A 15,672-nucleotide genomic window follows, 5' to 3' on the forward strand; every position below is an offset into this window, starting at 1 on the left:
TTTGTTATGCTTGTTTAATTCACGTAATTGCGCAACATCATGAGTTATGTTTAGCTAATAAGAATTATAATCGAAAGATCGTATTCATTAGAGGCTTGTTACAATAGGTAGATTTGATTATGTTGAGCGACCATACTGGCATATGTTAATCTAAGAGTTATAAATGCCTGACCAAGGATTAACGAAATACTCTATTTATTCGAACATCAATCCAAACATTGCTGAACTATATTGTAGTCATTAAATTGGTATAAGCATGGTGGACTAATCATTAAATTGGTATAAGCATCATTTTGTGTTCTAGTTTAGTTATTAATTCTCCAATCAATTTTCTCTCTTGAAGTAGTTAAATAATTGAGCATAAATATGTAGAACTCCTCTCCCTGTGGATCGGCCCGTATTTGCCAATTTCTGCTAAACATACACCGTGCACTTGCAGTATATTTTAAAACCCATCAACTTCTTCCATGAAGATTTATACTTCCTTCGATGTTTTGTACTTGCAATATTTTAACTTTTATACTTGCCAATACACAATTTTGACAATATCTCTCTAATGATCTATTCATAAAAATTATAAAATTTTGAAATCTTATAAATATATATCAAACCTTATAGCTCTTTTGGTTATACTAGGCCGCGCCTAGCTTGATCGAAAAAGGAGGAAGTGCTAAACAAGACAGCATATGAAGCATGCCATGGAAGAAAATTGTAAAAAAGATTTTAATGCATTGCCTATTCCCCTCAAAAGAAAGAGAAAAATGGAAGGAAGTTATATTCGCTAGTATGATCTTACTACCGAGGGTAATGCAATCATTCGCGAAATTAGCAAATGGAGTCCTGAACTAGCTGCTACTTGTGAGGTATGGAAAGAAATCAAAATTTATCCCAACGTGTCACATAAGAAGATATTGTATAATTGTTCGGTTTTCCGCCATTTTTTCCATACCCATGTGTAAATAACTCACTATTGATTCAGAGGCAATAACATCTTCACCGTCTAAAGTAACGATGAGTCGGAGATCTAGGGGGTACTGTTGATGGAATCTATCCCAATGAGCCACCTATCGAATCGTTGCAATTGATTTTCGGTTCCGACTGAATCCAACAACGTCATGCTAAAGTTTGTATTATATGTTAGTCACAAATTCGCGGTCAAAGTAAACAAATAGAGTAAAGTCAAATCGTTGCAAACAAAAAAGGAAAAATATTTTCTATCATCACTGGAAAAATTCCACCCCAAATAGTAAGATTTAAGAATGATAAGATTGACACCTTCGATAAAAACATGTTTAAAACCTTTTTCAATTGTTAATAGTAGGCCAATCTAGAGGGTTGTAAGTTCAACAAATAAAACTGGAGCTATCAGTCTATCAGCAAGGCTACATGTGTAAGCTGCAATATTATACAACTTTGATTGTCGTCTCTAAGCAGAATTATTTTGAAGTCGAATTATCTATGAAAGAACAATCAAAATTGAGTTTAATGGTAGTAGAGAGATTTATTGTACATTCGGGTATATTATGTGCCTGGTATAGCTAGAACTTTATTTGCTCATTTGCTTATTTGCTCATTTGGAACTCTCTCTATTGTGCCAATTTTGTTTATTTGAATGTTTTAAATGAGCAATGAACAAAAAAATATAGCATCGAATGTACCATGATCATGGTATACCTGAGAGTATGATAAAAGTTGTAGTACTAGACAGATAAAAAGCTCGGTTCACCCACTGGGTAGTTTACCTATTACTAATGAAATTTAATGTACAGTGAAATCTAATTCACCATTATAAATTTATTTTAATAGTTTATTAGAAGCCTTTAATCTACCCGCTAAGTAAATATAGTTATATTCGTTCTAGATTGAGGAGCAAACAAAGAAACCTAAATGATTTTTGGCATAACTTTACTTGATGAATGGGGATGTTTTGACCATATGTCCATATTTGCCTTTATGAAGGTAAAAAAAAAAAGTTCAAGATTTTTAAACACTTGACCATATTTATTGACTAATTAAGAGAAAACATCAACATATGAGATTCTTTTAAGTTTGGAAGTGGATTTTCAAAATTTTAAATTTTTTTTTATCAATGCCTAATTAAAGAACTTAGAGCCTGTTCTCTTCGGCATAAAACAGCTGAACTGAACTGAACTGAACTGAACTGAACTGAATTGAATTGAACTGAACTGAACTGAACTGATCTGAACTGAACTGAAATGAAATGAATAATGATATGTGATATGTGAGAGTAAAAGTATTGTCAAGAGCTAACTGAACTGAACTGGTCTGAACTGAATTGAACTGATCTGAACTGAATTGAACTGAACTGGACTGAATTGAACTGAACTGAATTGAACTGAATTGAACTGAAAATAAGTTAGGGAGAACAGACCCTTAATAGTCCACCGTATGTTCTGGAAATCTTAAATCCAATTAGTGTCAATATTTAGGAGACCGAAGTAACATACTAACATATGTTAAAATTATCCCTAAGACATGAATATCTAATAAGTATAAAGGGCCAAAAAGGACTATTCAATTGTAGGCTTTGTAGCTCTTCTTCGTTAATTTACTCGCATTGGTGAAAAGAATATTTTTATATTTAGGGCTTTTCAGTTCTCATAGTTTATGCAAAAAGCAACCATTTTCAAATTTCACTTGTGTTTAATCTACGATTACAAGAAGTCTCATATTAAAAACGAGAATTAAGAAAAGTAGAGTAAAAGCTTAATTTTTGCATCAGCAAAAGGCGTGGTCTTCCCGCCAAGGCAACCAAATTGAACCCGATGTTTTGAACTCAGTTTTTAACAAAAGCCAACTTAAGCAATGCATATATTCCTTGCTTACAATTTCACTACTACTATTGTCTCCTTCACATCCTTTCCCTTCTACTTCCACACACCTTTCGAGAAACTACTAATTTATCAATGTGATATGCAAATACTACCTCCGTTTCAAAATAAGTGCAACATAGAGAAGTGGCACACAGACCAATGTTCCTAGAGAGAGAAAGTTGGGGACCACAATAACAAAGAGTTTAGGCCACTTAATTGAATAAAATATCTACCCTAATTATCCAGTAATTTTATATACCAACCCCTTTCATTTGCCATACACCACAACAACACCACCACTGACCATCGCCACCGCCACCGCCGCTTCTGCCGCCGCCGCCACCACCACCAGCAGATGATTTCTTTCCCTCTCTGGCACCTCTGCCCACCGGAAAACACCCATTTTTCCTCCCCCACTCCCGAAACCAACAACTCCCCTTCGAAACCACCCCCCAAATCACCACCATCTCCTTCGAAACCACCCCCCAAAACCACCAACATCATTTTCGAAACCACCCTCGAAATCACCATCATCCCCTTCAAAACCACCAAAACCACCAACATCCCTTCGAAACCACCCCAAAATCGCCATTTCAACCTCAACAACCACCACCATCGTCATTTTCTCTCTCTACCCACCACCACCATCGTAGCAACATATCACAACAACAAAAAACCACCAGATCTAACACTACCGTCGAAGTGTTGAAATCAAACGTCGAATTTGGGGAAAGGTGAGGGAAGGAGAGGAGTTGGAGGAAAAGAAGGAGAGGAAAGAGAAAGAGAAGAGGATAGTTGAAAATTCTAGAAAATAGAAGGCAATACCGGTAGGGTGGTGGTGCCGGTAGGGTGGTGTTGGTTTGGCGGTGGCGTCGGCGGGTTGTGTCGTCGGCCAGGTTGGTGCTGGTGGTGTTGATTTAGTGGGTTGAGTTGACAAGAGTGGGAGTGGGTTAAGGAGAGAGAGAGGTGATGGGTTAAGTTGAGGAGAGAGAGAGGGTGGTGGGGTGGCTGAGATGAGTGAGGGGTTGGGTCATTTGGGTGGGTTGATTAATTAGTTGATTAATTAGTTCTATTTAAGTTGGTAAATGATAAGTTGATTATGTTGTTGGAGAATTAAGTAATGGCAATTCTGTAAATAAAAAGAAAAAATCTTTCCAATTTAAGCTATGTTGCACTTATTATGACATTTCCTAAAATGGGAAATGTTGCACTTATTTTGAAACGGAGGAAGTAGAATATATCAACAATGACATTTTCATTATATTTAAGATAAAAAGAAGAAGTACTTTCAAAACATCCTCTAGTTCTATGTTGAATTCCTAAAATAGAAGTTTACAGGATTGCTATATTGCAATCATGTACATGTGATACACACCAAAATATACCATAAATTTGGCAAGATAAAAAATATGGAGCTTGATTCTGATCTAATGACAACTAAAACCTTAGACGATCTTCATTCTACTGACTTTCGGATCTCTAAAGATCGAGCTGGCCAGATTTTTCTATGGAGAGAGACCGTAACGATGTTTATTTTTACTGCTCATCTCAGAGGTAGAAGTATTACACTGTATGGTAATAACCTCTACTCTAGTGATTGTTTTTGCATAGGATGAGTAAATTCTAAGACATGGGTTGTTTTCTGCTATTTTTGTTTTGTTGTTTTAGGCTATAAAAAGGAGAATATCATGATTGACATCAACGAAGATGGAACGCTAATTTCAATAAGTGGTGCGAAGATGGTGCAAGAAATGGTAATGAACAGATGGGTGTTGCAACAAAAAGAACCAAGTGTAAAGGACTTCAGGAAGGTGTTCAGAATTCCTAGCGCGGTTTTACTGGATCAGATCAAGGCCGGTTACAATGATGATGAATCGACATTGAAAATCTACATGCCGAAGCAAAATCAGGGCATAATCATAGGAGGTGGGATTGAAGAAGTTAAGGATGAAAAGCAAGTTGGTGAAGGAAGTTTTCAAGAGAAACAACTAAGTGAAGATGTTGATCAAGGAGAGGAAATTCGGCATGAAAGAGACAAAGAAGAAGTTAATGATGAAGAAGTATCATCAATTGATAAAATCAAAGAGGAGAAAATAGTTGAGGAAAATGTAGGAAATGGTTGTGAAACAGAACAAGGAGAGAAAGGTGATGATCAAAATGAAGGGGAAGAGAGCAATAATAATAAGTGTAAGCTATTTGCACCTTGTTTTTTTATTGGATCCACATTAGTTGCATCTTCTGTAATGATGCTTGTTAGTTTGATTAGATCAAAAAGGAAATAAGCATTGGTGTATCTAAAGTCATTTAGAACTTAAAGTTTATGTTACTAGGTGAAAAATTGTTATCTTCAGTGTTTCTCCACCATTTATAATTTTGATTAAGGCTATGTTTAGTTCACCTAAAATTTTCTGATCTGAACTTATCTGATCTGATCTGAACTTATTTTTTCTGATCTGATCTGATCTGAATTGATCTGATAACAATATCTTATCTTTTAGATTTTTCTCAATATATATGAAAAAATATAGTCATGTGAGGTCTTGTTTGATTCGTTTCAATGAGTACTTTATTAATATTCAATTATTATAATTTTTACTAATATGTAATGAAAGATATAGTGATTTTTAAATATAAGCATAATCTGAACTGATCTGATCTGAACTTATTTTTTCTGATCTGATCTGATTAGATCTGAAATAAGCAAAAATAAGGTGAACTGAACATAGCCTAAGTTGTAAAGTATTGTAGATTCAAGAATGTAGTACTGCATTCTTCATTTGGGCGTGACTCTTGAGTCTACAAAGTCTTTGAACCTGTGACCTATCGTTCACAGCACCTCAATATTAACCACTAGGCCAAGACATCCTTGGTACTCCATGTTTTGGTATTATCATGTATGAACTATAAATGTCACATAATAAATCATATGTAATAATTTAAAAGGCTATCGGTGAAAGCAATATTTTTATAGTGTGATGAAGGCAATAATTTGATTGTACTTGAAATCGAAATTGATCAACCCAGATCAAAAAGATGTGAATTTCACGGTTTTCTTCCACCAACCTGAATTCCTAAATTAAACTCACTATTCCACAAATCCCATCAGTTAGGAATGGTATGTTAACTGCTAAGATTGTTAGCATGAACGATAGAAGGTTGGATGGTAGCTTCTAGCGTTAGTCATGCACTCATGTGCTTGCGCAAGTCGATGAATGTTAGCGACAACGACAAGGCATTGTGTCAAGTAGCACAGCCTTGCGATGAGACAAGGCAAGCAAGCATGGCAACGAGCAGCAAGCAGCCCACAGCATAACGAGTGACCAAGGGCAGCAGTAGCACTGCTGCTGCCTGTCCACGGGCTGGACCCCATGCCAGCAGGTTATGCCGCCCCAGAGAAATGACTATATACGAGTGTTGTTGGGTGGGTCTCAACTCCCAACTTGTTAGGTAGGTTATAAGATAATCAAAAGTTGACATTTTACACCAGCCATAAGCCAACTGGAGGTGTTAAAAACTGACCCGACCTATTTGTCAATCCAATACCGACTCGACCTATTTGTCAATCCAATACCGACTCGACCAAGATCTGGTTTGGCTCGAGGGCGACACTCCCCTAATACCTGACCCAAAATCAACCGGAAAACAATCAGACCTGAGAAGGTAGTATTGCAACCTGACTTGCGCTGATCCAAATTGAGCATGTAACCAATTGAATCCAACTTCTACCCAACACAAAGTCATCCGAACCCAAATTAGATCTGACAAATACCTGAGTTCATCTGACTTGTTCTTGACCTAACCCAAAAGAGTAGTATCCTTTGTGAAATTGATAGAAACTGAATATACTAATGTTCCAGAAAACTACCCCATTAATTACAGGGGAATGTAACTACTCTCTTGTAGTTTCCTTCTTTGTATAATTTTGCTTTCCATGTCAATTGTTGTCAATTGTTAGAACACTGATTTTTCTAAGGTTCCACACTTTAAAACTACCCGATTTTGTCTAAACAAATCCCTAAGGTTCTGGCTCAATAATAAGATAATGACAAATACAATCCTATCAGAGTTTCCAAATAACATATTGTTGCTTCAGGCTCTCATTGCTTACTAAACAAGAGTGAAGAGTGAAGAGTGAAGACTAATTAATACACTGAAGTTGATCTTACTCACACTTTACATAAAAAATGGATCTACGAGACATGAAGTTCTGCAAATCCAGAATCAAAATTTACCAATCCTCTGTAGCTGAAATCATGATAGCTATTTGAATTATATATTCATCTTTACAATCAAGTAATCAACCACCAAAGGACCAATATCTCAACATAAACAGTTCAACTCAAACAGACATATTAACATAGATTAATATAACATAAAATTACCAAAATCAGTCTATAATTCGTAAATGATAACCAAAAGTCAGCTAATATTTGATATCATCATGGATTTTGCAATTACATCAAACAGAGTAAAATTCTCTTTTAATTCCACTAAAACAACTGAACCTACTATATATAGAAACAAAACTACACTAAAAATAAAATAAATTAACCACCGAAACCGTAAAGAGTGCGACCTTGCCTCTTAAGAGCATAGACAACATCCATGGCGGTGACAGTTTTACGACGAGCGTGTTCAGTATAAGTAACAGCATCACGAATAACATTTTCCAAGAAGATCTTCAAAACACCACGAGTTTCCTCATAAATAAGACCACTGATTCTCTTAACTCCACCTCTTCTGGCCAATCGACGAATGGCGGGTTTAGTGATACCCTGAATATTGTCCCTCAACACCTTCCTATGTCTCTTTGCACCACCCTTTCCTAAACCCTTGCCTCCCTTTCCTCTTCCTGACATTTTCTCTCTCCTCTTTTGCTCAGTTTTGTGATTGTTGATTGTTGTGGGATTGGAGAAAGAAGAGGTGGGTTTTATAAGGGGAAATTTTTGAGATTTGGTTTTGGAGGGGTTTGTCCCGCGTTTATGAAATACGTTGGATTGTTTGCATCCAACGGATGAGGATGTCGATCCGTGTGATATAATGTTAGTTGCTATGGATCGTCCATCTTCTTTTATCTACGGTTGTTTTCTTACTTTGGTCATTGTTGAAGATTGTGTTTTTCATAGGTACTCCCTTGTAATTTTTTATATGGCGCTGTACATGATAAAGTTAGGTTAAGTTAAAAATCTCAACCCTTTTACCTTAACAGGTTGGGTTTGAGTTCAGAGATTCAAGCCATTTATCTAAATGGATCAACTTGAATCCAACCAAGGGTGACTATTGTTGTACCTACGCAAAAACTCACATAAAACCTTACGAGCGTCACCTGAAACCGGTTACATGATATGAAAATGGTCTAACGTACACTCGAATATACGTTGACTCGGATGTGACCCAACTTAGGAACCTGACGAGAGGGAATATACTCGATCATGACCTGGCCAACTCGGGTCATTGGGGCGGGTCCAATATGGGTTCAATGATTTCAAGTGAACCCACGAAAATCTGGAGAAAAAACAAGAAAATTAGCGGAAAAAATCGAGATAAAAATTTTAGATATATCTATTATGCACCGTATTATATCATTGTATTGCTCTATGGTTTAGTGGTTTATTCAACGTCTTGGGTCGGTCATTTTTTGTCCTTGTTCTACGCGGGTTCAACTCCCACGAAGGGGTTTTTGTTTCTTTTTCTATGTTTTTATTGTCTCCTTGTCCCTTCTCATCTACCATTTTGTTTTCTTTCTATACAACTTCACTTTTTTTTTCATTTTGATTCAAATAGAACTCTAATTTTAAATTTTATTTTAGCTTTCTTTTGGCTGTAGAGAGCAATTTCTTTTCTTTGTAAATTTTTTTCCCCAAATACCCAACTTTTACCCATTTTATAATATTCTCAATTTTTTATTATTCTAAAAACGCCCAAGTTCAAGTACTATCTTACTAAAATAATATGAACTCTTTAATTTGCTACATACAATATACCCAAAACGTATTAATGACGTTGTGACGCCAAAAAGAAATAAGAGTTTTGGGTTATTATGAGAACCATCACAATACATAAAAATAAAATTGGATTATCAAGTTTTCTTTTCTTAATTGTTTTTAGATACCAAACTAATGTCTGACTGTCACTCAATATATTATCTTTAAACTTTTTGCCTTCCAATTTTTAGTTTGCAATTATTTAATACTTATTTACTTGGATTCATATTTCTTCCAAAAATGAGGATTTAATAATTGTCATTTTGTACATCTATATTTTTTGAAGGATTTTTTTAAATTTTTACCACCTTATAAGCAGTCACTTTTACACATTACCACATTTTTTTCAATTTTACCACCTTTAACTTGTCAACTCGCTAAAAATCACCATCTAGACTCAGTTCCGGTGAAGAATCCGATAGTGGGCCCACATTACTGTTTTAAGTTTAGTTTACCTTTTTTCCAAGAGCTTCGATTTTTAATTTTTTGTCATTAATTAAAACCCTAACTTTGCTTCCAAATTCCACTAAAATTTCAAAATTCTTTGATAGAAGCCCAAACTAAGTTAGGATTTATCATTTTTTGGAAAATTCGACCTCAATCAAAGGAGAAATTGGAGAATCCGCAACTGCTAAAGGTATGATTTCTCAGCCCACTTTCGTAGTTAGGGTTCTTTTTAAATTTTGGGCATTTGTTGATTATTGATTTTTTGGGTAAATTAGGTCTAAATTGAGGCATCTAGGGTCTTATTTATCATCATGATTGCTCTAGTTCTCATTTATCTTCATTATTATAGGCATATAATGTCTCAAACTTCTTCTCCAAACAACCAAAAGTGCAACTGTGAAATTCTTGTTGCTAGACTGAAATCATGGACCATTGACAACCCAGGCCGAAGATTTATGACTTGCAAGTTATGGGAACAAGGAACAAATAGAAGGAGGTATGTTATTTTAGGTGGATTGATGATGATCAGACAGAGTGGCAGAGAGATGTGAGGTTATGGAATTTTGGGTGAGGTGGAGGAGAGAAAAAAAGAATATCAACAAAAATCAAAGAGGAATTGATGATTTTTACAGAGAGGTTGTTGGAGGTGAGTTGTTCACAAAACAAATAAGTCCAAACAAAAGATGAGAGAGAAAGAGAAAAAAGAAGAGAGCGAAGGTGACCCCCCAAAAATCCCCCCATCTAAACTCGCAAAACCCTAGAATGAGTTCTCAGAAAATTCACCATAATTTTCCTAAATCTTTTGTCAGTCCTAGCCATCATCATGGAAATCCATTGAATGCGATTTATGCAATTTTGATTATCTCATTAGTTACTTTCCAATTGTGTCTGATTGATTTTGGGTACAGTTGTAGAAAATAGGGGTAATTTATAGAAATCGTCCTTTCAAATTCTCCAGATCAATTAACCCAACTACTCTTAGTTAAGTCTAATCAAGATTGGGTGAGCTATTTCTCACTCTTTTTGCAAAGATCTAATTATCTAAGGCTCCATGATTTTCGTTTTCTCTCGTTCAAGTACAAAAGAAAATCTCTTTATAGGGTTTGCCATTTGGGTGCATTTAATGCTAGTGATTTAATCGACCTTGGTGTGGAGTATATTACTTTGTCGTTTCGTATTTGAATGAGTGTTCAGGTGAAGGTGACTCTACAATTGCGTCTGAATAATGGTGTTGTATTTATTGCTATAGTTGGTTCGAACTCCCTGTTACAGTATTTCTTCCCCCAATTATGTGGGGTTGATAAGTATTTACCTCTCTATATAAGAGAGTCTCAGTTATCTGGTTCTGGTATTCTCACTTCACTCTTTTTGTTATTCCTTAATTCTGATAAGTCACAACATGGAGAAATCTTCCTCTTTCAAGGAAGTTGTTCTCTCTTCACATCCTTTGTTTACTAACCCTAATGCTTCTGAAAATATTTTGGATGTTCCTAGTGAGACTAGGCTCCTGCTGATCCTTTGCTTGAAGGGGAAGGACTGCCAGACATGTGCCTCCGTTTGTTTCAGCCAATGTGGTGTTGGATGAACTCTCTCAGGTAAAACATGGAGCTCGCAAAATCTTGTCTGATAGGTAAAATGCTTAGTTTTGTTATTGATACTCATACTATTATTTCTCGTACCAAAGCTGACTGGAAATTTATAAGGGGGAGGTAGAATACCTAGAAATGGGTAATGGCTGGCTCATGTTAAAATTCTCTAACCTTGGAGACCTTTCACTTGTTTGGAGTGAAAGGTCATGGCATGTTCAGAGAGATTTATTTGTTATCTATCCTTGGCGCTCATCTTTTGACCCATATCTTGAGGACATTAAGTGGGTAGATTTGTGGATTCGAATAGACTCCTTGCTGAGCTACTTAACTTTGATTACGTGGCTAGTATATTGTCAGCTAATGGTATTGGTGCTTTGATTAAGCTTGACCCTAGATCTTTGCTTAGGCATAAGATTAGGTTTGCTCGTGCTTGTGTCCGTGTTAATAGTAAGTCCCCTCTTTTAGAGTTTGTTGAGGTATGTAGACATGGTGACCTTGTTCAAGGCTATGTGATTTGGTATGAAGACGTTTCTTCAAGTTGCATTTTATGTGGGTCTGATGACTATGTTATTGATTGTTATTGCCCTCTCTCAACCTCCCTAAAAAGGATATGAAAGTGAGACTCATGAAAAATCCTAAATAGAAGTGTCTTTATGACAATTTAGCTAAAGTTGGTCAAGCTAATCTTGAATCTATAGTGAGCAAGCTTATGTAGTTCAAGCTCAGGCTAAGCATGTAGAACTGCTGCCATAGGTAAGTTGGCAAAAAAGGTGGTGCCTCCTAAAAAACGTCACAATCCTATTAGATCTTCTTGATCTTCCAAGAAAACAAATGCCTTCCTTGAAGGCATTGATGATTTTGTCCCTCCTTTAAGTGTTGTTCCTGAGAATGCTATTCCGAAAGCTGGTAAAGGTATTGTTATTGAGGAGTCCTTTGAGGTCCTTAAGTCAGTTGGTAATGTTGTTGGTATTGGCTTGGTTTCTCCTGCTGGTGGTGAGAAAATAGGGGTTACAGATTCTGATCTTGATAGAGGTAAGGGCAAGCTTATTATTGCTCCCCCTACTGTTGAGATCTCCTCTGATGATGAGGACTCATGAGGTTGTCCTTAGTGCTCCCTCCCTCTGTGGATGTTCCATATCAGATTGAGCATGGTGATGGAGACATGGGGGACATGGCTCTAGCTTTTGTTCCTGCTCTCCCTCCTATCAAAGTGTTTCACACTTCCCACCACTTTTCTGAATCTTACTATGATGATATGCTATGTGATGATGAATTTGCTAGAGTTATTTCTCCCCATGACAGTGCTGAGAGGACTGATAGTGGTGCATTCTTCCTGGATTTGCTTGTTAATGAAGATGATGAGATCAAAACTCTCACTAACAACTCTTTCCAGTCTCTCCATTATGATAATTCCATTGTCCAACAGATTGAGCAGTTGGGTGTTGAGCAATGTTCCCCTATGGAGCACACCTCTCAATCTGAGTCATCCAAGAGGAAGGTTGAGGAAGAAAGTGCCTCCTCTTCCCTGAAGAGGCCTAGAAACTTATCTCTGCAGCTCCGGTTTTATCAAAAATGGGTAATCTGTTTTTTTTTGTCCATTGTAAACGAAGATTGCATGTTGGAACATTCGGGGTTGTCGTAGGAAAAACGCTTTTGATGAGATTAGGGACTTTTGTAAAGCCAACTTTATTAGTCTTTTCATGATTTGTGAGACAAAATATAAGTCTCCTTCCTTAAATCTCTATGCCCAACAGTGTGGGTTTAATTTAGTTTTTTGGACCATATTCCTACCATAGGGATGGCGGGTGGTCTTTGGATTGTGTGGAAAGCATGTATTGTAAATCCTTTTAAGCTTGATGTTTTGTATAAAAGTAGTCGTTTTATTTCTTGTCATATTTCGTACACAAAGTCCTTAAAGGAATTCGTTGTGGTCTTTATTTATTCCCCGACTAATAACGCTTTTAAAAACGAATTTTGGAAAGAACTTCTTGATTATTGTAATTCTTTATCCATTCCTTTTATTATTATATGAAATTGGTAAGGCTAGTAATAGATTAGGGGGTGCTCTTACACCTTCTAAAAGATTTGAAAGACTATTAAATTTCACATCATTAATCTCTTGTAAGGAGATTCCTTTTAAGGGCACTCCTTTTACTTGGAGAAAGAAAAGTCATAGTATAGATAATATTTATGAAAAACTTGATCATGGATTTGCAAGTATTGATTGGTTATCTTTATTCCCCAATGCTCAGATTACTAACCATATTTTCTCCTCCTCGGATCATTGTCCAATTTCTCTTTCTTTGGACATCTCCAATGTTTTAAAAGCCTCCTTTTTTCGATTCGAAAAAATGTGGTGCCAAAGGAAGGATTTTGATACTCTTATTAAGAAAACGTGGTGTACTAGATTTAGTGGTTCCTACTCCCTCCGTTTTTTTAGATGTAACATTGGACTTTTCACATTTGCCGAGGTACAACTTTGACTGATAATATCTCCAATTGTATAAAAGTAAAAATTATAAAAAATATATATTTGGAAAGTGTATACCGTGACGAATCAAACAAGATCCCACATGACTATATTTTTTCTTATTTATAAATAACAATTAGTGGTCAAAGTGTAATGGATGAATAGTGCCCAAAGTCAATATGTTACATCTAAAAAAAAAACGGAGGGAGTATATATTTTGTTTATGCAAAAATGTAAAGCTGCTCAAATCCAATATTAAAGTTTGGAATAAGACTCGATTTTGTAATATTTTCACTCAACAACGTAAGGTGGATATAGATTTAGAAAGAATCCAATCTCAACTATTCTTAGATGTTGCCAATATTTCTCTCCAAAGAAAACAACAGAGACTTTTATTGAAAAAACAAAAACTTTATTCATACCAAAATACCTACTGGAAGTAAAAATATCGTGATCAACATCTTTCCTTAGGGGATCAAAATAGAAAATATTATCATGCCTTTGCGGCTATTCGGCGAGATAGAAATCAAATAAAATCGCTTGTTGATGTTTCTGGACAATCTACTTCCAATTCGGATGAGATTTCTCAAATTCTAACAAAAGAATTTCATGATAGATTCATTAAGGACTCAAGGTGTGTTTTCGACAATGATTTAGATTTTGATCTTATTTCCCCCATCATATCTGAGGAGGATAATAGGAATCTTATTGCTACTGTTTCTAATGACGAAAATAAAAGTGCAGTTACCTTCTTCTTTCAAAAGTATTGGACGCTTGTTGGTCAATCTGTTATTTGAGCTATGAGAGCTTTCTTTCATTCTGGAAGAATTTTGACCGAGATTAATCATACTTTTCTCGCGCTCATCCCTAAAGTAGAAAATCCGGCTAAAACTTCTCATTTTCGCCCAATTAGTATATGCTCTACTACATATAAAATTATAGCAAAAATCTTAGCTAATCGACTGAAAGTTGTCCTGAGAAAATAATTCATCCTCTGCAAGGTGCTTTTGTTCTAGAACTGTTGTATAATATGAGCACTATAAGAGGGGGGTGTGAATTATAGTGAGAGAATAAGCTCTACTTTTTGCGGAATTAAAAGTAAACTTGGGAACAAACAATGGGAACACGAGAGATTTTACGAGGAAAAACTTCCTAGGCCTAGTAGGAAGAAACAACCTCGACCACAAGGGATTTTAAACAACTTTCCACTATAATAGGCCAAAACAACTTGATTACAACCTATTACTTTTCTCTCGATTCTCAACTTAAGTCACTCAACTCAAGTTCCCAACGACAGTTCCCAACAACTGACGTTTTCTCTCAAACTTCACTCGAAGTTCCTTTCTCTTTCTCTTTCTCTTCTCTTGCTTCACTCAAAGCTTTCTCACACTTACAAGAGTTCACTCAAACCCTTTTTCTCAAAAATACACTTTATAAAATAATGGAAGAGTAATAAACTCGATTAATGTAAGTATGAATTCTCTTAAGGAAAAGGCACTGACACTTTAGATAACTTAGGACAAATTAACTAAGTCAGACACATTTTACTCAAATGAATTAGGCGCCTATTTATAGACAATTAAGACAAAACATGTTCCCTAACTTAGACCATTATCACATGTTCTCCATGATGTTTAATTAATTAATTAAATTAAATTAATTATTCCATGTCATGTAAAGTATCCACTAATCCACTACTTCAACTCATAGAAGCAGTAACACATTACGTGGTTTTTGCAAAACTTGGAGAATAATTAAATTTATTTAATTTAATTAAATACTTGGAGGATAATTAACTTAAGCCACTAAATCCACTAACTACATAAAACGTGTAGCAGTAAACCTTAGGCGTGTAATCTAGATTTTAGGAAATAAATAAATAAAATACTTTAGCTAGTTTTTAGGAAAAATATCTTTTTCAAAATCTTTTATAAAACCGGAAAACAGTTTTACAATTTTAAAATCCGAAACATTTTAAAAACCGGAAATAATAATTTTTCGAAAACTAAATCTTTTAAATAAAATATAAAAGATAAAATATATATTTTAAAAAGATAATATTTGAAAATCAGTTAATTTAAAATCAGAAAATCTTTTTAAAATCTTTTCCTAACAAACTTAAACTAACTTCCTAAAATAATGGATCTTAGTCAAATATCCCTAAAAACTCTAACAACTATATTGGGCACACAATTACTTAGGCGCACAATATTAGTCACTTAGAAGTTCCTAAATTAGTTTTAAGTCTTGTTCCCTAATTATTAAGTCTTGTTCCTTAGCCTTGTTCCTATAGTGCCAGGTCTGTTCCTTTCATGGGAACAGAACCAAGTTCCTTTGAGAATTCACCA

The 15,672-nt window shown here is 35.4% G+C and overlaps 3 protein-coding genes across 4 annotated transcripts in view; 2 read left to right on the forward strand and 1 right to left on the reverse strand.

Moving 5' to 3' along the window:
• Positions 1-15,672, forward strand: part of LOC104895850 (sterol 3-beta-glucosyltransferase UGT80B1) — a 108,031-nt gene that overhangs the window by 34,096 nt on the left and 58,263 nt on the right. The gene's annotated exons all lie outside the window — the stretch shown is intronic.
• LOC104895826 (uncharacterized) lies at positions 3,418-5,220 on the forward strand. Of its 2 annotated transcripts, none has more exons than XM_010682452.4 (2): positions 3,418-4,409; positions 4,503-5,220. In XM_010682452.4, exons 1-2 carry the CDS (start codon positions 4,244-4,246, stop codon positions 5,114-5,116), a joined length of 780 nt encoding a protein of 259 aa, XP_010680754.1. In that variant the 5' UTR covers positions 3,418-4,243; the 3' UTR covers positions 5,117-5,220. The 2 variants fall into 2 exon arrangements, with proteins under 2 accessions (XP_010680754.1, XP_010680761.1); XM_010682459.4 differs by having other exon boundaries at positions 3,418-4,388.
• On the reverse strand, positions 7,241-7,760 carry LOC104895821 (histone H4). Its single transcript, XM_010682441.4, has one exon. The coding sequence runs from the start codon at positions 7,691-7,693 to the stop codon at positions 7,382-7,384; it is 312 nt and encodes a 103-aa protein (XP_010680743.1). The 5' UTR covers positions 7,694-7,760; the 3' UTR covers positions 7,241-7,381.

Source organism: Beta vulgaris, chromosome 1, assembly GCF_026745355.1.
Source record: "Beta vulgaris subsp. vulgaris cultivar EL10 chromosome 1, EL10.2, whole genome shotgun sequence".
Lineage (NCBI taxonomy): Eukaryota > Viridiplantae > Streptophyta > Magnoliopsida > Caryophyllales > Amaranthaceae > Beta > Beta vulgaris.